Genomic DNA, 26831 nt, shown 5'->3' on the forward strand with positions numbered 1-26831 from the left:
TAGTGCCACCGCCCGGCCCTAAACTAATTTCTTAAAAAATTATTTTTAGGGACAGAGCAATGGTGGGAGTGCTTGCTTTGCATTTGGCAAAGCAAGACAGGTTCAATCCCCAACATCCCAATATGGCTCCCCTGAGTCCACCAAGAGTAATGCCTCAGTCCAGAGCAGAAATAAACTCTGATTACAGGTGCGGTGACAAAACCAAACAAAAAACAAAAAACTTTTTAGTTAACCAATAATCCCTTTGACTCCTCCACATTAAAAGACATTTTTTTTTTTTTTTTTTGGTTTTTGGGCCACACCCTGTGACGCTCAGGGGTTACTCCTGGCTATGCGCTCAGAAGTTGCTCCTGGCGGGGCCGGGCGGTGGCGCTAGAGGTAAGGTGCCTGCCTTGCCTGCGCTAGCCTTGGATGGACCGCGGTTCGATCCCCCCGGTTTCCCATATGGTCCCCCAAGCCAGGAGCGACTTCTGAGCGCATAGCCAGGAATAACCCCTGAGCGTCACCGGGTGTGGCCCAAAAACCAAAAAAAAAAAAAAAAAAAAAAAAAAGGAAGTTGCTCCTGGCTTCTTGGGGGACCATATGGGACGCCCGGGGATTGAACCTCGGTCCATCCTAGGCTAGCGCAGGCAAGGCAGGCAGGCACCTTACCTCCAGCGCCACCGCCCGGCCCTAAAAGACATTTTTTTATAGTTTTTTTTTTTTTGGGGGGGGGGCACACCCGGCAAGGCAGACATCTTACCTCTACTGTCACCGCGCCAGCCCCTCTTTTTTTAAATAATCAAACCACTTTTATTTCAGTCTTTGGCACACTGAAAAAAATAGCTGTAGCTCCTAGGCCAAGTTTCTTAACGTTTATATCTGATAATAGTTGTGTTTCCCATAACTGCATTCATTATTTTAAAATTAATATCTTTATTTAAACACCTTGATTACAAATATGTTGTAGTTGGGTTTCAGTCATGTAATGAATATCCCCTTTACCAGTGCAACATTCCCACCACCAATGTCCCAAATCTCTCTCCTCCCCACTCCACTCAAACCTGTACTCTAGACAGGAACATTAAATTCTAAGGCTTTACCAAAAAAATAGGCTAGAAAAAAGTTTTTTTTAAGTATTTGATTTCCTTAAATAGCTGCTTTTCTTTAAATTTTAGTACCGCCAACTTCCTAATCTACAAAAGTTTAGGAATTTGTCTTTTTAAGTCCAGTTGCTTGCTAAGAAATATTTATCATAATTTTAGCCTCAATTTCTAAATTTCTAATATAATTCAACGGGCCTGTGTATATGCTTCAAATGGAGGCATTCAGTAGGGAAGGAATTTATCCCCACTAAAGCATGGTCCCCAGCACTGGTAGGAGAAAATCAAAGCAGACCCAGGAGTAATGCCTAAGCAATGATTGGTGAGGTACAAAAACTAACCTTACTTTTCAAAGTACTGCTTTTATTTTTTTTTCTTATCTATTTTTATCACATTTTTATCTGCTGTTGGCTCAAGTTGTATCTTTTAGAGTCACTAGATAATTATGACACACCTTATTTAGTCTAAGATATGGGCTGAAGAGATAGCACAGAATTTGCCTTCACATGCATTAACTGAGTTCAATTCCAACACCTTACAAGGATCCCCCAGGTGCTAACAGGTATGAGACCTGAGCACAGAGCCAAAAAGACAATACATGTTCTAAAATATTGGCAGCCAGCCAACATATATGTATTTACTATTTGAATAGTAGACAAATGACTTTCTCTGTACATTATAACTAGAGAAGGAAGTAGTACTAAATTGGTGATTGGGGAATAGTCTTTCCTCGTCTTCTCTATCATAACATAATCAACCTTGCACAACTTAGATTTCAACTAAAATTTCTATCCTAATTCCTCTTTAAATAGTCCACATCCAGTTGACTATAGGTCTAGAATTTATCCCATTATTTAAAATTTCTCATAATTTCTTCTTTTATCTTTTGACCATACCTGGCAGCCCACAGAGGTTACTCCTGGCAAGCTTGGGGACAATATGGGATGCAGGGGATCAAACCTAGGTTGGCTGCATGACAGGTCAACTCCCTACCTGCTGTGTTATGACTCTGGTCCCCCATCATTTCTTCTTATTCAAATCACCGATATTTTAGTATAGTCTTCTAAATTGGTCATAATTCTATAGATGATGATATTCTGTCCAATTCCCAACAGAAGTCATAATAATAATCTCACATTACACAGGAAATCTTTGTTACAGATTAAAATTATTTTAATTATGTCCCACTATTACTGAACTATAACTACACTGGTCTTTCTGTTTTACTAAAATATTATGCTTCTTATTTTACTTTTGGTCTAAATTTTCATATGGCTGTTTTGTACTCAAATATCACTCATGATAGTAAAGGGGCTATGAGGTATGCATACAAGGAAGGCATTGTGCCCTGACGATTATGGCCTCCCAACATTGCTATTTGTAGCCTTGGAGGTCCCTGTGCATCATTGAATGTGGCCTTGGAGGTTCCTGATTATTGCTGGTGTAAAAAACCTGGGTTCCCAGCACTACAGCACCACATTTCTTGGTCCCCAGCACTGATCTACTGGTCAAGTTGGCCAAATAGCATTCAGACTCCCTAACGACCACATGTGGAAAAGGACTCTCAAGAATGTACCCTCACCTCATATCTTTTTAAATACCAACCTCAGAGGCTTTTCCAAAGCATATTTCTGTAGAATCCTGTCTCACCATTATTTCACATTTATTCACTGCACTCATTTATCTTTCCCCCCAAAAAAGAAAAACCCAGGATTTACACTACATTTGCCTGCATCTAAAACTCTCAAAGTCATTCACTGTCAAAGCAATATGGGAAATAATTTTTCCCTAGTGCCTATTTTGATTCTAATATGCAAAAGGAAGAACAAGTGTGTGTAGAAATGGGAAATGAGTGTACAGAGAACCAATTTATACAAAGCAAAAAGAAGCATCTACTTACTGAAAACTGTGATTCTTAGTCATGTACATCTTTCTCAACCAGCTACAACTCTGATTAAACCAGGTTCTGGCACTTGACATTAAATAAATGCACCGACTATTTCTAAGATAGTTCAAAACGAGATTCATCCAAAAGTGTCCATATCAAGTGTGGAGTGCATATTCTTTTTATCTTCTGCCAAAATAATTCATCCTATTATACCAGAATGCACAAAATAGTGTGTGTGTGTGTGTCAAGTTGAATATCCGTATATATAAATAAATATGTATATATAAAACTCACACTTCCCGTAAAGTTAAAGACAAATTACTTGGAAAGGGATAGGGGTAAGAGCACATATGGCAGGGCTCAGGGCTTACTCTTTGCTCTGCACTTACGAATCATTCCTGGCAGGGCTTAAGGGGCCATGTATGGGCATCAAACCAATGCCAGGGAGTGTTGGGCATCAAAAGCACCAGCCACATGCAAGATATCACCCTAACCCTTACCGCTGTTGTTATCACTCCAGCGTTATTCCTTCTCGTAAGAAAACAGAATTGGTTTAGTCAATTAGATCTAGGCTGGGATGTTATGTAGACCTATAGTATCAGGTCTGAAGCTGATATTCTGACAGTCACAATATTATGTCACTGATATCAGATGAAGAGTTTAAACCATGCACATACAGACTCAACAGATGTCTAAAGAAAAACAAGGGGCCCGGAGAGATAGCACAGCGGCATTTGCCTTGCAAGCAGCTGATCCAGGACCAAAGGGGGTTGGTTCGAATCCCGGTGTCCCATATGGTCCCCTGTGTCTGCCAGGACCTATTTCTGAGCAGACAGCCAGGAGTAACTCCTGAGCATCACTGGGTATGGCCCAAAAACCAAAAACCCAAAAAAAAAAAAAAAAAAAAGAAAAGAAAAACAGGGATACATGTTTATGGGTATCATGTGTGAAAGGAGGGAAGGGAAAGAGGAGGAATCTATTTTTCCAGATATAAAAGGGCTTAACCAAATTCAATCGTAAAATAAAGGATAAGTGCTAATATAGCACCGAAATTTCCTTAAATTAGTTTGAACGGATTGTTGAGCCTAAATTGATCAAATTCCCCAAACTGGAGGACAAAACTAGGAATAGGAAGAAAAGAGAAGAAGTAAAAACACCCATCTTCCCAGGTGATCTATTTATCTAGTTTGGTGATTTCTTTTCATTTTTTGCCACAACCAGTGGTGCTCAGGACTTACTCTGGGCTCTGCACTCCTAACATAGTTCAGAGGACAATATGGGATGACAGGGATCAAAACCAGGTACACTATTTGCAATGCAAGCACCCCACCTGCTGTACGATCAATCTCTCTAACTCCAAAGATGGTATTTTTATCATTCTTTTTTTTTCTTTTGTTCAATGAATTTTTATTGGATGCTATGCTACTTGGGACTTTTTTTAAATGTATATAAGTTGTATACATATGAATAAACCAGAAAGCTTTTATCTTCTTACCTGATTGGCTTGGCTTTGTAGATAGACTCTTCTAGCATTCAAATCTTCAAAGGGAGGTCTGGAGCTTCTAAAAGGCTCACTGGTAATAACTGTGTCTTGCTGAAAAAGGTGATCTTTCACGAGAGAACTGGAAGAATCTTCTTCAATTGCCTAACAGAAAGAGTTTCAAGTTCATTAACTGCCAAGCAATTAAAAAATACATAATTTATGTATATGTTTATATACATAAATACAAAAGTACCCTTTATATATGATTTTTTTTGGGGGGGGGTAGGGGGGGTCACACTCGGCAGCGCTCAGGGATTACTCCTGGCTCTATGCTCAGAAATCGCTCCTGGCAGGCTCAGGGGACCATACGGAATGCGGGGATTCGAACTACTGACCTTCTGCATGCAAGGCAAAAACGCCTTAACCTCCATGCTATCTCTCCAGCCCTATATGTAGTTTTTTCACTCTAAAAAGTACTTAGCAAATCAGTATGTACAACTACCTATTTCCACTAAGAATGAACTCCCCAAACATATCTGTAAGCCATGTCAAAATAAATATAAAATTAGGAAAAAAACATCTTTCTAGGCAAAATCTAATCTCTTTTTATTTGGATGAATAATGAAAGCATTATAGCTGTCAAACAAGTAATTCATACTGGATTGTAATCAATGAAAAATGTGCATAAGGGGCCAGAGAGAGTACAGAGAGTAGTATGCTTACAGTATACCATTTTGTCCCCTGAAAACTGCCAGGCATGATCCCAGAGTACAGAGCCAGGAATAAGTCCTGAGCATCTCCAGATGTGCCCCCCACCCAATAAAAAAAAAAAAAAAAAAACCCTACAAATATCTGTATGATTTCTAGCTTTAGAAAAAGTACAGTAATGGTGATGTGTACCCACTTTTAATGTTTTTATTACTGTGTTGGCATAGGCTCATTTATAAATCAACCCACAACATTTAATGAACCATGGAAATCTGCTTAACCACCAGGAGTTGGTATAATCATTAGCCTATGGTTGCTAAGAGATTATTTTTCTTTTTCCAAGATGACTATAACTATTTTTAGAGGGAAAAAAAATACCAGGGTAAAACAATCTCAAACAGCTTTAGAGACAATAAAATGTTTTGATTTTATCTTTCACCATCTATGGCAGAAAAAAATTGTACTGTTAATAAGCAAGCATTTTTAATGAATGACTCCCAAGAAATAATCAAGAAAACATCTGCATATTGCTCAATAACTTCATATTTATAGCTGCATATCAAGAATGTTTGAAAATGTGACTGGGTCATATCAAACAAGTGAGATTTTCATTATAGTATTAGTTTATTTTAGCATGATATAGTATTTTAAATATTTTTATTTTTGTATTAACGCCACACCTGGTAGTGCTTAGGAGGGGAACAGAGAAGATGATGGAGACTGAACTTGGGTTAGCTGGGTGCAAGGCAAAAACACCCTTACCTACTGTACTATATTGGTCCAGCCCGAGATAAACAATTTTTTTAATGCTTGATATGCTGTAAAAAATTTTGGACTAAATGTTTGAAACTGTGTTTGTTTAAGCAATTATGTTTGAATATTTGTAATTGTATTCTCAAAATTGTCAAGCATAGGAAAAAAATACAAATAATTCTACAAACACACCAAAATCACCAATTTGACAACTGTCTCTTATTCTGTTACTTTTGGCTAGTTTAAGGATAGTTCTTGAGTTAAATATTTTTTACCTGTGTATGACTTTTGTCTAAAGACATTAATAACATAGCATTTTTCTTTTTGTGTGTGTGTCACACCTGGTTGTACTCAGGTTACTCCTCGCTCTATGAAAGGATCACTTCCAGCAGTGACTGGGGGAGTATCTACTATTTTGGAGCTTCAACAGATATACAAGCAAACAAACACCTTACCTATACTATTTATTTCTCTGTAGACCCTCCCAATAATATACAGTAAAAAGCACCTCAATGGAACAGTTTTATAAGTGATACAATAGTATGGAAGAAATAGAAGTATGAGCCGATTCTTTTAAAAGTTTGGTAAAAATAGAAAAAGAATACAACTTCATTTTTTTGGGCGGGAAGGGGACACACCTGTTGAACTCAGGGATTACTCCTGACACAAAAAGAAAACCAGGTTAAAAAGGGGGCTATGTCCAGAAAGAAGTAGAGATATACCGGTCTCAACAAAGAATGTAAAATTAACACACTTGACTTTATCTTTATCCAGAAGCCAATTTCCTAATTCTAGTATAGTTAATATATTGAGGCAGAATATACAAGGGCTTAGAGCCTAGAGTGGACCATAAGCAAATTGAAGAAATCTGCAATAGCTTGAATCTAGAAGTTTTGTTTTTGGGTCACACCCAGCAGCACTCAGGGGCTACTCCTGGCTGTGCTCAGAAATCGCTCCTGGCAGGCTCGAGGGACCATATGGGATGCTGGAATTCGAACCCAGGTCCTTCTCAGGTCAGCGAGTGTAAGGCAAACGCCCTACTGCTGTGCTTTCTCTCTGGCCCCAATCACCTAGTTTTTCTTAGCTAGGTTATAAAGCTATCATTGGGAACATTTTCTACTTCCTACAATACTATAAATGACAGTATTGCTAAACTTTCAGCAACTCTGTAACAAAGATTCCCTTTCTCAGTTCTAAAATAGTTATGCTGCCATTCCTTCCTCCCCCAAAACTTAATTTTCACTTTCATTTAAACTCTAGCAGTTTCCTAATTGTTACCTTTAAAATTACAGCATCAATATACTGGCCAAATTCAAAATCACTTCTATCTTAAAGTATTTATGACAGTATCACATTTTTAGGTACCAAGATTTGTATTTGTAACAAATGACCCCAATTTAGTGACTTAAATAATAAGTTTTATTCTTTTATTACTTCTTGAGGGTCACAGTTCAAGGACCAGGTTAACTGGATGTTTCTCATTTACATTATCACTGGAGGTTGCAATCAAGACATAAGCTGGGGCCAAAGTGGTAGCACAGGGGTAGGGCATTTGCCTTGCAAGTGGCTGACCCAGGACAAATGTGGGTTCGATCTCCGCATCCCATATGGTACTGAACCAGGAGTAACCCCTGAGCGCTGCTGGGTGTGGCCCAAAAGACAAAAGACATAACCTAAATGTTAAGAGTCATTTAAAGGCTCATCAAGAGTGAACAGCATGTTTCTAAGAAAGCTTATCACAGCTGGCAGACCCAGCGATCAGATGTGGTATCAGGGACAGAGCTCTTGTCGGCTGTGTCAAGGCAAGTTTCCTACTTGCTTTGCTAGCTCTCAACACATGGGAATACTGACATAGTTGCCCAAGTGTCCTTAGGACATGCAGGGAGTGGCATTCTTCAAAATGGATCCAAGAAATTACAGGGTCTTTTGTGACCTATGCTTGGAGGTCTGCTGGTCAAGGTTAAGAAGTAACTCACTGAGTACATTGCACAGGGGCCAGAGTGATAGCATGGTGGATAGGGCATCCCCGGCATCCCAAATGGTTCCCCTGAGCCTGCCAGAATAATTTCTGAATGCAGAGCCAGGAATAACCCCTGAGCGTCACCAGGCATGCCCCTAAATCAAAAACCAACAACCAACAAAAAATAGACAACACATATCAGGGGACAAAAGTTACCTTCCCCCCAACAGAAATATTTTAAAATCCTGTGTAAATCACTTTTGCAACCAATTTTGTGACTCCCTCTCCCCATCCAAGTATCATAACAACGATGAAAAAGGAAAGAAAGGTGGAGGGGTATTTTGCTTTGTCTACTTAAGGCCAGTAATTCCCATTTTAAGCCAAATTACTTACTGGTAAATCATCTTCTGCTCCTTCAGCTTCATTTTTTAATGCAGGGCATCCTAAGAAAAGTTAATTAAAAATTAATGCAGTATAGAATTTTAATATTAGATCTTAGTACTATACACTATTTTATTGTACTAGTTTAGAAAACTGTTAAGATATCATTCTTGCCTGCCTGGTACCTGGCCAGATGTTGGCCATTTATACTTGTTTTCTCAGAATAGAAAATTCAGTGAATGCTTTTATCTTCTTTTTTTTTTTTTTTTTTTTTTTTTTGGTTTTTGGGCCACACCCGGTAATGCTCAGGGGTTACTCCTGGCTATGTGCTCAGAAGTTGCTCCTGCCTTGGGGGACCATATGGGACACCGGGGGATCGAACCGCGGTCCGTCCAAGGCTAGCGCAGGCAAGGCAGGCACCTTACCTTTAGCGCCACCACCCGGCCCCCTGCTTTTATCTTCTACAGGTAAATTTCTATTACTCAAAACTTTTTCTTTCTAAATATGTATCATCCTCAAGTTTAATTTTCCACCCAAGTATTTAAAACTGTTAGGAAAACTGTACGTACCACACTATTTGATGCTCAGACAATACTCACATGCTATCTGTTTTTCTCACTACTCGGAATCAGAATACAGTAATTACGTACTACCCAGAACTAGACTTTGAAATGCGTTGGGAAGAAATAAAATGAGCTTATCCAATATTATTAATAGTTAATTTACTGCTACTCACCTGCACATCAAAGTTTCTATATAGATTTTATGGTGTCAAAGAGGGCCTCTAGTGCCCACTAAACTAACAAGAGATTCACTCTACCAGATTCTTGAGTTTATGCTACCTGTGAAAGATGCTAAAGTGGAGGTGAGAGGATTCTGCCCTTTGGAAAAAGCTGCATACGTCATTCTCATTATAGAAAGTTAAAATAATTTTAACTCATAATAAAGCTCCTAATAAAGCTAAAAAACAAAATAATTTTAAAACAGGGGCTGAAGCGGTGTGTAAAAGGCGTCTGCTTTCCCCACACTAGCCTAGGATGGACCACAGTATGGTTTCCCGGTCCAAATAGTCCCCAAGCCAAGAGTGATTTCTGAGGCATAGCCAGGAGTAACCTCTAAGCATCACTGGGTGTGGCCCCAAAACAAAAACAACAAAAAATTTACAGGTTAGATACTGCCATCTATTCAGACTGGCTAATAAGAGTTGTTAAGTACCTTATAAACTGTCTTAAAATTTTATAAACTCAATTAATTTGGATCCTAGTTAAAGAAATACTCTTTGTGGGAACATGAATACAGGCTTAAAATTAAAAATTTTAAATAATTCATCTAATTTCAGCAGGCACAGATAATGGCTTTTTCTTCAAAACAAAAAATCTTCAACATTAGTTGGTATCTGAGAAACTTTCAGAAGTATTCTGATCCCAAAGTATATAGTTTAAAAATAAATCATGTAAATTTCTGGGGGGTGAAGAATAAGGAAACACAAGTCGCTAAATTTTTGTTTCTTTTTTTTTTTTAAATATGGAACGCTTCACAAATTTGCGTGTCATCCTTGCGCAGGGGCCATGCTAATCTTCTCTGTATCGTTCCAATTTTAGTATATGTGCTGCCAAAGCGAGCACAAATTTTTGTTTCTTACAGTGGTCTGAGAATCGTAAATACAGCTAGAGAATGTGAAGATTTGTGTTCACCTTCTACGACACCCAGTCTACTTCAATTTGAATAATATAATCTTCACTAGGACAGTACTTCTTAACACATCTGAGCTTCCTGGGAGTTTGTAAATTTCATTCCCTGGAGAGCTTGATTTAAGTGATCAAGTGAAGAGACCCGTTATTTTTATTTTTCAAAAGCAACCCAAGTAATTCAAATGTGAAGCCAATGCCTGAGAAAAGTCACCTCAGGAGAATTAATGGGTTCTTCTTATAGTAGATATTAAAATGACTGCTATCATTTTATGGGGAAAAATTTTAATTTAAAAATTTAATTAAGCATTATTTTTTATCAAATTATAGTACTTTAAAATAACAACCTGGTTCGATCCTCATAAATACATATGGTCCCCTGAGCCCAACAGGAGTGGTGCCTGAGCAAAGATCCCTGAGCACAGCTAAGTGGAATCAAACCCCTTAAGAAAGAAAAAGAATTAAAAAAAAAGAGAGAGAGAGAGAGAGAGAGAAAAGTTCCAAAGATTTTTTAATTTTTGGCCAAACCTGGCACCCAAGGATTATTCCTGGCTCTGCCCTCAGAAATCGCTCCCAGTGACCATATGGGATGCCGAGAATCAACCCAAGGTCCATCCCAGGTTGGTCGCGTGCAAGGCAAACGCCCTATTGCTGTGATATTACTCCTGCCCCAGTTCAAATACATTTTAACATGATATATTTTTAGTTACTTGATTAGGAGCAGTCTTACATATGAATATTTTCTTCCCTTAGAATCTACATATTTATAATATTATATGTCATATAATTACATATAAAATAATAAGCATATATAATTATATATAATATTTAATGTTTATAATCTTAACTGACAAGATCTAAAAATGTGATTGGGGTTGTCTACTAATATTCAAAAATACAATCAGATGAGATTAAGAGTGCTGTGACAGATTAATTAGAATTTACTTGCTCTGAAAATTTTCTATCATTATGAAAGATGTATAATTGCTTTAAGACACGCACATGCACATCATCTCTTATTGGGATTTGATTGCTCCCCACATCTCCCAACTCTTTTTAAAATAATGTCTGAATTATCATCATTCCTTTTGGGGACATATCCAGTAGTGCTCAGGGATTATTCCTGGCTGGCTCAGAGACCAGGCGGGATGCCAGGGATTGAACTAAAGTTTGCTTCATGTAAGGCAAGCAAGCATCCTACCTGCTGTGCTACCACTCTAGTCCCATCTGAATTATCTTAAGGTACTGTTGACGGACCTAAAGGACAGTATAGACAGTATGGACTTGGTACAGACTGTGATGTGGGCAAACAGAATAGACCCCAAAGTCCATTATTTTATCTTCATCAACAGTGAACTGTCAAGGTTTAACTATAAAAGCTGGTTTGTCTCAATTCACTATATATAACTGAAAAACAAATTAAGAATAATAAAAAAAATCCTACCTTGAGAAAGGTCCTCCATAGCTCTTCGAATACCTCTATCAAAAGCCCTAGCATCTGCAGGACTTTGAAAGGTAAGGCCAAATTTCTTGTCACCAATCTTCCAGTGGTGAAATGTTGGAGTGACCTTATTGTAAATGAGGTCTATTTTAAGCATACATTCCAAAACCACCTGCCAAAGGTTAAAAATCAAAAATAACTATACATAAATCACATACATTCTATTGTTGCTACTAAATAGATTAGAAAATAGATATTATGTAAATTTTTTCTTTTGAAAAGAAGGGTCTAAGTTAGGGCCTCAAGATTCCACTTTAGTTTTTCTGTTGAATGCTTTTATGAAGTAGCAAGATCTCCGCATAATGAGGAAATACTGTTATTTAAGTATATATCATTTAAGCATTCAACATAAAAACTAAAATGGAATATAGGGGACTCTGGGAAGATGGTAGAAAAAAAATACCAGAAATGTCTCTCTTACAACCTCTTTTCGCCCAGAAAACAAGTACACTACCAGTATTTGTATAAACCTAAACTATATTGAAATTCTGAAGTTATGAAAGGCTTGTAACTTCCACAGAAAGACACTACAGCAAATTGGGGTTAATTTCAGTCAATTTTAACTATTAGCAAAGCATAGCTACCATCCCATATTCCCAGGCACTTTGGCAAATAGCTGTACCACATTAAACCTTAACACAGCTTTTAATGGAGTTATGGTTGATATATTTGGGAGCTGTCCTCTGATCCATGCTATCTCTGACTACAAAGGAAAAGACAAAGAGGAAGGCAGTCATTGCTGTACCTACACCCGTTTTAAGATTTTCATGAGAATAAAGTAATCTTCAAAATATTAATGGGCCATTCACCTTTTTTTGGGGGAAAAGACATGAAATGTCAGATCATAAAAGAGTAACTACAGGGGCTGGGTAGTCAGTACATAGCATAGTGCCATCTTGTCTTGCATGCCATCAATTTGGGTTTGATAACAGGCATACCAATATGGCGCCCCAAACCCTGACAGGAGTGATCCGTGAACATAGCCAGCTCTGGTTACAAAACAAAAATAAAACAAAAGCCAACTACTTACAAAGGGTCAATTAGCAAGAGACTATACAAGCCCAGAGGAAGGGTCAAAAAAAAAGATTAAAGTTTACAATTCGGGCAGTTCACTGGCATAGACAGTCTACAACAATAGGAAACAAATAAAAAAGATTCACAAGCTCTGGAAATAAAAAAAATCTACATTTCAGAGTTAACACATTATACGGTTCAAATACAGTGTTCAACTGAATATCAAAAGATAAAGCACTGGCCACTGAAAGAAATACCTAACGCTAAACACTTTAAAGAGGTCTTAAGCTACTCCAAAGAAAGTGAAAATAAAGCTGGAACAAAACAAAAACAGTAATGTGAAAAGGAAAAAACTGCAATAGAAAAGACAAAACCATGATCGCTTTGGCAGCAATATACTAAAATTGGAACAATACAGAGAAGATTAGCATGGTCCCTGCGCAAGGATGACATGCAAATTCGTGAAGCATCCCATATTTAAAAAAAGAAAGAAAAAAGAAAAGACAAAACTTGGATTTAGGGAGATAGACAGCTTAAAAGTAGAGTAAATGCCCAGTAAGTACTTAATTAATCCCTGACCAACCACATGGCAGTTCCTACTACTTCTAGGTGTGGCCCTAGGAATTTAAAAAACCTAATGTGATATTGTAATATAGCCTGCAATAGAAACCTTAAAATAACAGTAGCAAAAAACTGCAAGACAGTAATACAGCCAAAAAAGTTGCATTATGCACTATAAATTACATAAAAGTAGTGAACTGGTTTTTTAAGCATCATGATTACAAACATATTTGCAGTTGGGTTTTAGTCATAAAAAGAACACCTCCTTCACCAGTGCAATCTTTTTTTTTTTTTTTTTGGTTTTTGGGCCACACCTGGTAACACTCAGGGGTTACTCCTGGCTATGTGCTCAGAAGTTGCTCCTGGCTTGAGGGACCATATGGGACGCCGGGGGATCAAACCACGGTCCATCCAAGGTTAGCGCAGGCAAGGCAGGCACCTTACCTTTAGCGCCACCGCCCGGCCCCACCAGTGCAATCTTTCCACCACTAATTCCCCCCATCTTCTTTCTCCCCCACTCCTTGCCTATATTCGAGACAGGCATTCAAGTTTTGTGAATTTGGGGTAATACTAAAGAAATCTTCAATCTATTTTCCTCAATCTAGAAATTTTGTTTCACAGCATTTATAACATTTTAACTGCCAATCATTTTATAAAAACCAAATTATTGGGGCCGAAGTGATGGCTCAAGTGGTAGGGAGTTTGCCTTGTATGCGCTAACCTAGGATGGACCAAATTCAATCCCCCAGCATCCCATATGGTCCCCCAAGCCAAAAGCGGTATCTGAGCGCAGACCAGATAGAAGTCCTGAGTATCACCAGGTGTGGCCGAAAAGCAAAAAACAAAACAAAAACAAAAAATCCCCACTAAATTATATAATCTTATCATCTGATAAGTTACAAACAAAAGAATATTGTAAACATCAATTCTTTTTTTAAATAATATTTTATTTAAACACCTTGGTTACAAATATGATTGTAGTTGGGTTTCAGTCATCCAAGAGGACACTCCCCTCCATCACTAATCAATTCTTAATTATTTTATTGAAAAGTAACTCTCTTTCTCATGGGTTCCTTGTCTATCAATAATATGCTGGAAATACTAAATAATGATTAATTACTACTGCTCTCTTCTTCCTATTTTCATATACAAACATGACATAAAAATTGCAATCAGTCATGGTAGAAATATGTGGAGGCTACAAATAATCACTCTTTGTAACCCCTCTTCCCAAGAGCTATTAAAATTTAACCAGCATTATTGAATATAATGAATTTTGACAGTCCTGTTCATTCTGAAATAAGTAAACTTATTTCAATCAAGTGGCTAATTTAGCAGGACTGACTGCTAAATTGCCCAAAAAGATCTTATCAGTTCTTTGATGATACTACACATAGAATTAGCATGTATTTAAGGCTTTTATAAACTAATACATAGCTACAACACTTTCACAAATGAACGATTTGTTAAAAGAATCATTTTGTTTGTTTTTGGGCCACACCCGGTGACACTCAGGGTTTACTCCTGGCTATGCGCTCAAAAATCGCTCCTGGCTTAGGGGACCATATGGGACTTGCAGGGCGATTGAACCGCAGGTCCATCCTAAGCTAGCGTGGGCAAGGCAAATGCCTTACGCTCTGGGTCAGTGCGCTGGCCTCTCAAAACAATCATTTTTATGTTTGTTTTTTTTTTTTTGGTTTTTGGGTCACACCCGGCAGCACTAGGGACCATATGAGATGCCGGGATTTGAACCAATGACCTTCTGCATGAAAGGCAAACGCCCTACCTCATGCTATCTCTCTGGCTCCCATTTTTATATGGTTACAATTAAATTTAAAAGATCAGTTAAGTTAAAATTGGTACTACAGATTATCACAGTCTTTTTAACATCTATATAAAGTGAAAAAAATAATATGTATTTTGGATAACAATTCTTTTTTTTTTTTTTTTTTTTTTAGTTTTTTTTTTTTTGTTTTTGGGTCACACCCGGCAGTGCTCAGGGGTTACTCCTGGCTGTCTGCTCAGAAATAGCTCCTGGCAGGCACGGGGGACCATATGGGACACCGGGATTCGAACCAACCACCTTTGGTCCTGGATCGGCTGCTTGCAAGGCAAACACCGCTGTGCTATCTCTCCGGGCCCTGGATAACAATTCTAATCTATCAACTTCTTTTAAAAAAGTTTGAAGAGAGTCAGAAAGATAGCAAAGTAGTGAAGCATATGCCTACCATGTGAGGGTGGTGCCTGGAGTTCAATTCCCAGTATCACAATAAACCCATGCCTGGTACTACTGAGTCAAAGCACCAACATCAAGGGTGACCACAATAAAAACAAACAAACAAACAAATGAAATAGAAATGGGGAAAGACAAAACAGAATTGAGTTCTATGCCTGGTATTACATAAAAATATCATTAGTATACTGATTTTACTTTAAGTTAGTTTTGTTTTGTAATTAGTACACTAATTTTACTTTTGTTTTGGAATAAATTCTAGGTTTACTCCTGACTCTCACTCAAGATTACTTCTCCTGGAAGTACTTGGGAGACTATATGAGGTACCAGATAGTAAGAGTCAGTAGTATGTGAAGCACATCTTTCACATTGTCTATTACTACAATATAATATTTTCTAACATAAAGGCAACACTGTCTTTTTAGGACATATATAAAAAAAAAACAACAACACTCGTGCTCGCTTCGGCAACACATATACTAAAATTGAACGATACAGAGAAGATTAGCATGGCCCCTGCACAAGGATGACACGCAAATTCGTGAAGTGTTTCATATTAAAAAAAAAACAAAAACAAAAAAACCACTTTAGGCCTATTCAGATTTTCCTTAATTTTCATTCAGTTAAAAAAAAAACTTTTCACACCTATAAAATTATTTATGTGAAAAATTGCCTTCATAATATTTTAGTGCATTTGGATCATTATGCTTACCACTTAAGATTTTACATACTTATATTAAGAGAAAGATAGTTTAAAAGAAAAAAAGAAGAAAACTAATGAAAGAAAAAGAAAGGAAGGGAGACAGAGAGGGAGGGAAGAAGGAAAGGAGAAAGGAAGGAAGCAGTTTTTGAAAAATACTTTTAGGGGCCGGAGTGGTAGCACAATGATACAATGATAGGGCATTTGCCTTGCACGTGGCTGACCCAGGACGGGCGAAGGTTTGATTCACAGAATCCTATATGGTCCCCCAAGCCAGAAGCAATTTCTGAGCACAGAGTCAGGAGTGACCCCTTATCACCGCTGGTGTAGACCCCAAAAGACGTGTGTGTGTGTGTGTGTGTGTGTGTGTGTGTGTGTGTGTGTGTGTGTGTGTGTGTATTTAAATCAACTTAATGATTTTGTAGAATTTCAGTTTAACTTTATTCATAATTTCTGTGGTCAGTGGTCAGGTCACCACTCCAGAATCTTTTTTTTCTTTGTTTGTTTTTGTTTTTTCAGGCCACACCCATTTGATGCTCAGGGGGGACCATATGGGACGCCAGGGGATTGAACCATGGTCCTTTCCTTGGCTAGTGCTTGCAAGGCAGACACCTTACCTCTAGCGCCACCTCGCCGACCCCATCCATAATTTTTTTTTTTAAGTGATATTCAGGCCAGTACAATAGTACAGCAAGTAGGGCTTTTGCCTTTATGTGGCTGACCTGGGTTTGATCCCTGGTGGCATATTTAGTCCCTTGAATCCCACCAGGACTGATCCCTAAGTCAGAGCCCGTAGAGTAAGGCACCCCTTTCTCCCCCATGAAAAATTATCTCATACGTGGGACACGAAAGAAACATAGCAAGGGAACAACAAAGGCCAAAGGCATCACAACTGGATATTGTTTCACAACTGAGCTTATTACCTGAGAGAGGAACTAGGAAGGGTCCTACAAACAATGGTGTGGGCTTTGAGCAGAGGAGTGTTGGAACAAGATATACATGAAAATGTAATTAACAGTACTACAAATCATGATATCTCAATAAAAACATAAGAAGACTTTGGCCCACTATGTCAATAACTAAATCAGAATTCCTTAAAAGCAAAAGTAATCTTGCGTAGAGGTAATGGGAATCAAACCCAGGATAGCATACAAAACAAGGAAAGTGCTCTACTACCAAGCCACATACCCAATCCAGAGAACAAAAAATTATTAAAGAATTCTTATAAATTATTAAGTTCTATGCTGCTTCCCTCCTTCCCATGCTCCTCAACAATGTCAGACCCATGTTTAGTCCCTCAGCAATTTTCACTATACTAATTCTATATTTTAAGATAAATGCATACCCATATAGATTTTCTCAATTTTCCTCTGCTCACTTACTAAAGTCTATACTTAAAGAATTTATCTATTTCATATTAATCCTAATTTTTAATATAGTACTATTCAAGGTATTATTTTTTAAACTTACAAACTTACTATGATATAGCTATCGAAAAATAAATTTACAGTTCTGTGGCATTTTAGTTTAGCTTCATTCATCTTACGTATGAAGGTGTCACTACCTCCACAATAAAGAGATCTTTCTCAAAAAACATGCTATAAATTAAGATTTTTTTCAAACAAAATACTAAATGCTGAGAAAGGTAATTCAAACTAAGACTAAAAAATTGCTGGAGTGGTGTCAGACCAATTATACAGCAGGCAGAGCATCTACCTTGCATGGGGCTGACCCAGGTCCAATCCCTAGCACCCTGTAAGGGCTTCCAAGCTTGACAGGAGTGATCTTGAGCTTTAAACTAGAACTAAGTCCTGAGCACTGCCGAGTGTGGCCCCAAAGCAAAACAAAACAAAAAATGCTTTAGTTTGAAATGAAAGCCTACTAAATGGTAACTCAATGCCATATATGCCATATCAAGTTAGAAAGATCTCTCATGGGGCCGGAGAGAAGCATGGAGGTAAGGTGTTTGCCTTTCATGCAGAAGGCCATTGGTTCGAATCCCGGCATCCCATTTGGTACCCTGAGTACCCCAGGAGTGATTCCTGAGCACTGCCGGTGTGACCCAAAACCCCCCCCCCCAAAAAAACAAAAACAACCTCTCATAAAATGAGAAATTTATATGCAATAAATGGGAAAATGTACAAGCTCTTATTATCAGTACTGCTATTATCATCACCATAATTTAGTTCAGAGGACACACTCGAAGGTTTTCAGTGTATTCCTAGCTCTGTCTGCAGAGATTCCCCTTGGCCGTGCTCAGTGGTATTGGGGATCAAACTTAGGTCAGTTTTGTGCAAGAAAAGTGCCTTTCTTACCATATGATCTCCAGAGTTCAAAATTATATTTTGATTTTGTCTGGTAACTTCACTTTTTTAAATCATAATATTTAAAGATAAACCATAAAAATACTAAGTCTATAATGTATCTATAAATCTACATCTCCAAAGTATACAATATTTAAATGTAATTTATTACATTAATAACAAAATGAGTAACTATGGCAGAGTTCTTTCATTAGATTAAACGTAAGTTGTACAGTATAATTAAGTTGTTAAAACCTTAGGATACCTTATGCAATCTCCAGGGTAATTAAAAAGTCATTAATCAAATATTCTCTAAAGAAAGATACTACAGAAACCAACTAAATACAATAAGAAATAATGAAGGAAATATTAAATCAATAAATAAGTTTTTATACCCCCAAAAATATGAAAGTCCAAAGTGACTCCTGACTATATTATTTCAAATTTATATGGAATTATGTATGTAATAAAGTTGTTTAAATAAAAAAAAAAAAGAAAGTTTGAGAAAGACAAAACTGTGAAATTCATCTTTTCTTCAACTGCAATAAAAATAATTTCTTCGTAGGTTAAAAAGTTGTCCAAAGTCACGTAAGAAATAAATGGGAGGGCCCGGAAAGATAGCACAGCGGCATTTGCCTTGCAAGCAGCCAATCCAGGACCAAAGGTGGTTGGTTCGAATCCCGGTGTCCCATATGGTCCCCTGTGCCTGCCAGGAGCTATTTCTGAGCAAACAGCCAGGAGTAACCCCTGAGCACCATCGGGTGTGGCCCAAAAAAAACCCAAAAACCATAAATAGAAAGAAAGAGAGAGAGAGAGAGAGAGAGAGAGAGAGAGAGAGAGAGAGAGAGAGAGAGAGAGAGAGAGAGAGAGAGAGAAAGAAAGAAAGAAAGAAAGAAAGAAAGAAAGAAAGAAAGAAAGAAAGAAAGAAAGAAAGAAAGAAAGAAAGAAAGAAAGAAAGAAAGAAAGAAAGAAACGGGAAACTTGGGACTTGAAAAAAAAATTTTTGATGATCTCTTTAAGTAAAAATGTAGCCTTTGATAATTAAAAATAAAATTATAGCTCAGAGGCTGAAGTGATAGTAAAGCAAGCAAGTAAGGTGCTTGCTTTGCACACAGCCAACCGAGGTGCAAAGGTCATATAGTCCCTCCAAGCCCCACCAAGATAATTCCTAAGCCAGGAGTAACCACTTAGCACTGCCAGGTGTGAGCCCAAAACCAATAGATGAATAAACAAATTTCTGAACAATATAAAAGCTGGTAGTTTTTTTTTTAATAAAGGAAAGATATCCTATAAAAAACATAAAATTATACTGATAGTCTGGCTAGAGATGGTACATACATGAACTTACTACATGGACTCTTGGTTGGATCCCTGGCATGCATGGAATCTCCTCACCCAACCAGCACTGCTGGTAGTAGCTACTAGCACCAAAGGGTCTAAGCATTCAAATAGTCCCAGTCCAGTTGCCTGAGAATTAGCAGCCATGACTGCCAGGGATCAAGTCCCCTCCCAAATGTATTGTTATTAAACACACCTGTTTTTTATTGCGATGTTATATGTCTATCTTAATGTTCATTAATAAAATAAAATTTTCTATTTAGTACTGCGCTCTGAGCTGAATGATTTTAGGATTTTTTTAAAGTAACCCGAGAAATTATGGAATAATTCAAAAGGACTAGAGCACAAGCATGGCATGCTCTACCAGAGGTCCTCCAACTTTTTCAACAGGGGGCCAGTTCACTGTCCCTCAGACCATTGGAGGGTCTGACTATAGTAAAAAAAAAAACTTATGAACGAATTCTTATGCACACTGCATATATCTTATTTTGCAATGAAGAAACAAAACAGATACAAAGACAATATGTGGCCCGCAGGCCATAGTTTGAGGACCACTGCGACCTCAGTCAATCTTCATGCATGGTATGGCTGCCTGAGACATCTAAGCACCATCACAGTAGTCTTGGTGGTCCCTAGCACTACCGAGTCCTGGCACTGAATAGTGGCTCTTTTCGCAGGGAATGGTCCTTGGGTCCCCCCAAGACTGTTTGGAAGCCCTTCCCGAACAGAATGGAAATGGAAGTGATCCTCAATTTATAGCTGTTTAGACAAAAAAGAAAAGAGGGAGAAAAGGAATCAAGATTCTCTAAATACATTTATGCTGAGCAACTACTTCAGAATACAACATATAAAAAGAGGGTATGGTTTTGCCTGCCACTTGGTGGTCGGTCACACACCACCTTGCATGTGTCAGTCTCTGTGTTTGATCTCCAGCATCACAATAAAATACAAAAGAGACAGGTAAATGTTGTATGATCTTATACTGATAAAAACGAAAGACATTCTAGTCTGTAAGACAGCTGACAATTCTGAGATATGAACTATAAAAGTACTGAAATGTTAAAATGTATATATAGGTAGAATAATTATACATCAATGATGTAAGAAAATATCCTATTTTTAAAATAAATACACCAACATATTAAGGAATATAAAGTAAGAAGAAGGCAACTACTTTCTAATTGTTCAAAAACAAATGTTTGTGCAAGTGTGCAAGATGAGTATGTGCGTGTTCATCGGGGAATGGAGACTAATAAAATATACTAAGTTTTAGTAAACCTGGAGAAAATCAGGCAGAATTTCTTTACTATTGCTTCAAACAGGTTCTTAGCAAAGACCTATGATTTTTTTTAAAGTAAAAAAGAATGAAATAAAATCAAAGAGGGTCAAAACTGTAGACCTAACTGAAGTGATAAAAGAAATACAATAAAATGGTTAATTAAAAAATAAAAACTGGAAAGACCAGCCCATGATATGAAGCTTACCACAAAGAGTGGTGAGTGCAGTTAGAGAAATAACTACGCTAACAACCATCATGACAATGGTAATGAGTGAGAGAAACAGAATGTCCGTCTTGAATACAGACAGGGGGATGGGGGAGGAGAGATGGGGGCATTGATGGTGGGAATGTTGCACTGGTGAAGGGATGTTCTTATTTTATAACTAAACCCAACTACAAACATGTTTGTAATTGTGGTGTTTAAATAAAATTATTATTATATATTAAAAAACCTAAGTTAAACTGCTGATGTTTTAAGAAAAATTATATAACTTACCACAATTGATTGAAAATAGAAAAACATTAGAGATGTGTAGTCATAAAAGAAAGTTCCCATAAGTGGCTGGAGAGATAGCATGGAGGTAAAGCATTTGCCTTTCATGCAGAAGGATGGTGGTTCGAATCCCAACATCGCATATGGTTCCCTGTACCTTCCAGGGGTGATTTCTGAGCATAGAGCCAGGAGTAACCCCTGAGCACTGACAGGTGTGACCCAAAACCAAAAAGGAAGGAAGGAAGGAAGGAAGGAAGGAAGGAAGGAAGGAAGGAAGGAAGGAAGGAAGGAAGGAAGGAAGGAAGGAAGGGAGGGAGGGAGGGAGGGAGGGAGGGAGGGAGGGAGGGGGAGGAAGGGGGAGGGAGGGGGGGAGGGGGGAGGGAAGAGGGAGGGAGGGAGGAAGGAAGGAAGGGGGGAGGGGGGAGGGAGGGAGGGAGGGAGGGAGGAAGGAAGGAAGGAAGGAAGGAAGGAAAAGAAAGAGAGAAAAAGAAAGAAAGAAAGAGAGAAAAAGAAAGAAAGAAAGAAAGAAAGAAAGAAAGAAAGAAAGAAAGAAAGAAAGAAAGAAAGAAAGAAAGAAAGAAAGAAAGAAAGAAAGAAAGAAAGAAAGAAAGAAAGAAAGAAAGAAAGAAAGAAAGAAAGAAAGGAGAGAAAGAAAGGAGAGAAAGAAAGAAAGAAAAAGAAACAAACAAACTCCCCATAAATTCAAGTCTACATTGACTTAAAAAAATTCTCTTTTGCTTCATTTGGGACTAAGTAACATGGAAAAGGGGGTTCTTTTAATTTTGAGGAAACCAATTTCAATGACCTAAGGATATAACAACCATGAAATATTAGTCGATTTACAGAGCAATATTTACACATACTATAACCACTTGAAAACACAAAAATATTCTAAAATAAAAAAAATCCTAAAATAATGATAGCTGGAGATCTTATGCCTTTGATTTAAGTAAACCAAAGTAATGGTTTGAATTTAATATATAAGGTTAAACCTTAAGTTCAAATTATGGTAAATTGAAGCTCTGCAGGCTATGGACAACAGAGTGAGGAAAATCTCAAATGAATAAAGTTTCTATCTCAAGAAACTAGAGAAATAGCAAAATCAACACAAAGTAAGGGGAAAGAAGAAACAGCAATCCAAAAATTAAAGAGGTTGAGAGAAAGTGAAACAAAAAACAAATTAAACTAATCAATCTCTATGAAGAGTGCTATTATTAAAAGTTACGAACTAGGACCCAGAAATATGGCTCAGTAGTAGAGTGCTATAATGCACATATAAGGCCAAGTTCAATCCATGATACGCAAGCCCTGCATTACTGAATCCCTAATGTGACATATATGGGAACACCAGTACCATCACACCTACCTCTTGCATCACTGCAACAACAATAGATGATATAAACCACCAATTTTAGGAATGAAGGATTTCACTGGATATAATGTGAACAAAAATACAAACTGAAAATGGAGGACTGACAAATTGGTTCAACTGACTTTTCACAAGAACTACATCGACTTCACAAGTAGTCTACTGAAAAATCCAAGTTTTCTTTTTTAACAAATGATGCCAGAAAACACTCATAGGTGAAATTAAGCACTTATGTAATAATCAACTCAAAATAGATGGACCACATATGTAAATATATAGAACTATAATACTTTCAGGACATAATCAAGGATGTGATGTGTGGCAGAGCACATGGCAAAGCATGTGTTAGGCACAGAGTTCCATCTCTGGCACCATATGGTCCTCTAAGCACTGCTGGATCTGTTCTTTATAAAGATACTTTTAAATTAATATGTTCAGGATATAAAAAGTGTATTAAGAACCTAAAGCTAATGAATTATTGCACATAACACCAACTGTAATCCATAAAAGATAATTTTACTATCAAAACTTGTACCTTTTGTTCAGTTTGTTTCCTATGAAGGGGACAAAAAAAGATTCTACAAACTGGGGAAATATTTACAAACTCATTCTGAGAAGAAGGAATCTCAAAAAAGTAACCAAAACAAACAAACAAAAAACCCCAAAAAGCAAAGAGAGAGAATTTACACATAAAAGAAGGTACAAACAAGCCCAGGAAGATATTCAACATCTTTTAGTATTAAGGAATTATAAATTACAACTAAAATAAACCCTTACTACATACCTAGAGTAGTAACAGAAATAAAAAATAGTTACAACTCAAAAAGCTGACAAGAATCTCAGAAACAAGATTCATCATACATACTGGTTAATTTCTAAGGAACTTCCAAGTTTCCTTTTAAACTATTGTAAATGCTAAACTCAAGAAAATTATGTTGAACCAAAAAAGACAAACCTAATGTTTTTTATTACTCCAATATCCTATTTTGGGGGGAGGGGTCAAACTCAGGACTCAATCTTACTCCTGGCTGTGCTTTGGAACCACATGGGGTGCTGGGGATTCAACCAGGTTGGGAAGCACCCTGCCTGTTCCAAAGAGCCTTTTCTTTAAATGATAAAAGCCTTGATCCCTGTACTCTTCTCTTAGCTCTAACATCCTGTTTTATAATTTTGTGAACTATACCCACTGAGATGTAAGAAAAAGTTAAAAAAAAATCTCTTTATATTATTCCTTATAATACCAATTAATAAGTTAGCTACATTTATTACAAATAAACAACTATGAAACATGCAAAACAAATTTCAGAAAAATAAGCATACAAACTGAGGTTATAACTTTCTGGTAGAGTGCATGTTTGACACATATGAAGTTCAGGCTTGCTCTTTGGCTTCCTAAATAAAATTCTGGTAAGGACATATAAGGGTCCCAAGAACACATGATAAAAGATCTCAAAATGACAACTAAAATCTTATCTGCAAATTTCTGTTAAAATAAAGAGAAATAAATGAATTAATATTATTTGATATTATTCTACAAGTTTTGACTAGTGTCATAAAATGAATGAACGAGCTCTAAAAGATATCAGTAACAGACATTGATGGTACAGTATGATATATGTATATATCTACACCACAGAGTAAAACTATCAGCATGAGATCCTATACCAACATAAAAACTTAAAAATATGGTGGTCGCTTTGGCAGCACATATACTAAAATTGGAACGATACAGAGAAGAGTAGCATGGCCCCTGCACAAGGATGACACGCAAATTCGTGAAGTGTTCCATATTTTTGAAAGACATGTAAGCCACTTTGATCAAAATAAAAATTATAAATAACAAAAAAAATTGAAACTTAAAAATGTGAGGCAAGAAAGATAGCACAATGGGTAGGGTGCTTGCTTTACATGCAGCTTACCTGGGTTCAATCTCCAGCATTCCACACGGTCCCCCACTAAGTAATTTCTGAGTGCAGAGTCAGGAGTAACCTGAGCGCCAATGAGGGTGGCCCCAAAACAACAAAAGTGACCATATGGGGATGCAGAAATAGTTACCAAGCAGGTTGTAAGTCTTGCATGTGGCTGACACCAGTTCTACCCCCAGCACCTCATATAGTCCTCAAAGCCCACCAAAAATGATCACTGAGTATTGCTAGCTATACCCTACCCCACAACGTTTTGCCTGTCTAGCAGGTATGGGGGGAAGTAGAAGGGAAACCCTGGTATTGATGAATGTAAATGTGGTGGAATTGATATCGGAACACTGTATGCCTGAAACAACTATGAATTAGTTTGTAAATCACAGTATCTTAATAAAAAGAAATTTTTTCCTTTGAGGTGCAGAAGCTTCTCAGTTTAATACAGTCCCAATTGTTTTTTGTTTGTTTTTAATTAACTTTTTTTTAAACCCTTCACCAGAACAACATTCCCATTACCAATATCCCAAGTTACACACTGGCCTGTACTCTATACAGGCTTTCTACACCTTCTTTTCTATTTGTTTATCTCTGCTTCCACTTCTTTGGAAGTGGTGTTTCCTCCTTAAAGATGCCTTTGGTCTCAATGTCATGAAGTGTTTTACCTACATGTTCTTCTATATACTTTATCTATATACCTTACCTATATTCCGGAAATAGTGACTAAGATACAAAGGCCACAGACAAAATGGGAACAACTATTTACCCATTATATATCAGACAAGGTGGCGAACAAGTTCGACATAAAAAGCCAAAATTTTAAACTGTGAGAGTCAGAGAGCCACACCATGCAGTGTCCTGCCAAAACAGACAAACACTCACACAAAAGCATCTAATTTTGACAATAATATATTAAACACATATTGCATTTTGCCATTTTGAGTGAGGTTCAAAATCCTGCAGTGATGGTGAGGGTGTGCTGCGTCTTCCACATTAAGAACTAACGGCAAGATGTGACACAACATGTGGCACATGGGTCCCCCGCTCGATGGCCTGTTCAAGTTGTTTCTGAGGGATGGGAGATGGGATGATGTGCTCGGAGAACTCTCCTCAGAGGTCCCTCCTCAGAAGCAGCAGAACAAAATCCAAACTTGGCAAAGAACCAATGTATACAAAATAATGATAAGAGGTAAAAGAGCCGCATTCATTTTGGCCCGGAGCCAAGTGCTGCTTGAGAGCCGCGTGTTTGCCACCTCTGACCTAAGATATACAAGGTATTAAGAAAACTTTTTTTTTCTTTTGGTTTTTGGGCCACACCCGGCGTTGCTTAGGAGTTACTCCTGGCTGTCTGCTCAGAAATAGCTCCTGGCAGGCACAGGGGACCATATGGGACACTGGGATTCGAACCAATCACCTTTGGTCCTGGATCGGCTGCTTGCAAGGCAAACGCCGCTGTGCTATCTCTCCGGGCCTGGTATTAAGAAAACTTGACAAGACAAAAATATCTAACCCCATCCAAAAATGGGGAGAAGAAATGAACAGACACTTTCCTCAAAGAAAAAAATACAAATGGCCAAAGGCACATGTAAAAATGCTCCATGTCACTACTCATAAGGCAGCTGCAAATGAAATAACAATGAGATACCTTTCTCACACCACAGACTGCACGTCATAAAGAACAAGAACAATCAATACTGACAGGATGTGGGGAGAAAGAAATTCTCATTCACGGCTGGTGGGAATGCCGTCTAGTCCAGCCTTTATAAAAATAATGTGGAGAGTCCTCAAAAAAATTGAAAAGTGGGGACGGAGAGATAGCATGAAGGTAGGGAATTTGCTTTCCATGCAGAAGGATGGTGGTTCAAATCCCGGCATCCCATATGGTTCCCTAAGCTTTCCAGGAGCGATTTCTGAGTGTAGAGCCATGAGTAACCCCTGAGCACTGCCAGGTGTGACCCAAAAGCAAAACAAAAACAAACCAAACAAAAAAAAAAAAAAACCTGGAAATTGAGCTCCCTCCCATATGATCCCTAGGAAACAAAAACATAATACAAAAATGCCTTCTGCATGCCTATATGCATTGCAACTCTATTTATAATTGCCAGAATCTGGAAACAACACAGATGCCCAACAGCAGATGAATGGCTAAAGAAACTGTCGTACATATACACAACAGAGTGT

General features: G+C 37.7%; 1 protein-coding gene and 4 non-coding genes across 5 annotated transcripts in view; 3 read left to right on the forward strand and 2 right to left on the reverse strand.

Annotated features, from left to right (window-relative positions):
- SPRED1 (sprouty related EVH1 domain containing 1) overlaps window positions 1-26831 on the reverse strand; it is a 71983-nt gene that overhangs the window by 14970 nt on the left and 30182 nt on the right. The window contains exons 3-5 of the mRNA XM_049790036.1: window positions 11388-11556; window positions 8268-8317; window positions 4466-4615 (exon numbers count right to left, since the gene is read on the reverse strand). Of these exons, the coding sequence (XP_049645993.1) occupies window positions 4466-4615; window positions 8268-8317; window positions 11388-11556 (369 nt within the window). The remainder of the gene's footprint in view (window positions 1-4465; window positions 4616-8267; window positions 8318-11387; window positions 11557-26831) is intronic.
- Window positions 9774-9880, reverse strand: LOC126032924 (U6 spliceosomal RNA). Its single transcript, XR_007504083.1, has one exon. It is a non-coding gene; the product is annotated as a U6 spliceosomal RNA (small nuclear RNA).
- Window positions 12835-12939, forward strand: LOC126033056 (U6 spliceosomal RNA). The gene has a single exon (XR_007504213.1). It is a non-coding gene; the product is annotated as a U6 spliceosomal RNA (small nuclear RNA).
- On the forward strand, window positions 15708-15813 carry LOC126033048 (U6 spliceosomal RNA). The gene has a single exon (XR_007504205.1). It is a non-coding gene; the product is annotated as a U6 spliceosomal RNA (small nuclear RNA).
- LOC126032965 (U6 spliceosomal RNA) lies at window positions 24423-24529 on the forward strand. Its single transcript, XR_007504123.1, has one exon. It is a non-coding gene; the product is annotated as a U6 spliceosomal RNA (small nuclear RNA).

This window comes from Suncus etruscus, chromosome 16, assembly GCF_024139225.1.
Source record: "Suncus etruscus isolate mSunEtr1 chromosome 16, mSunEtr1.pri.cur, whole genome shotgun sequence".
NCBI lineage: Eukaryota > Metazoa > Chordata > Mammalia > Eulipotyphla > Soricidae > Suncus > Suncus etruscus.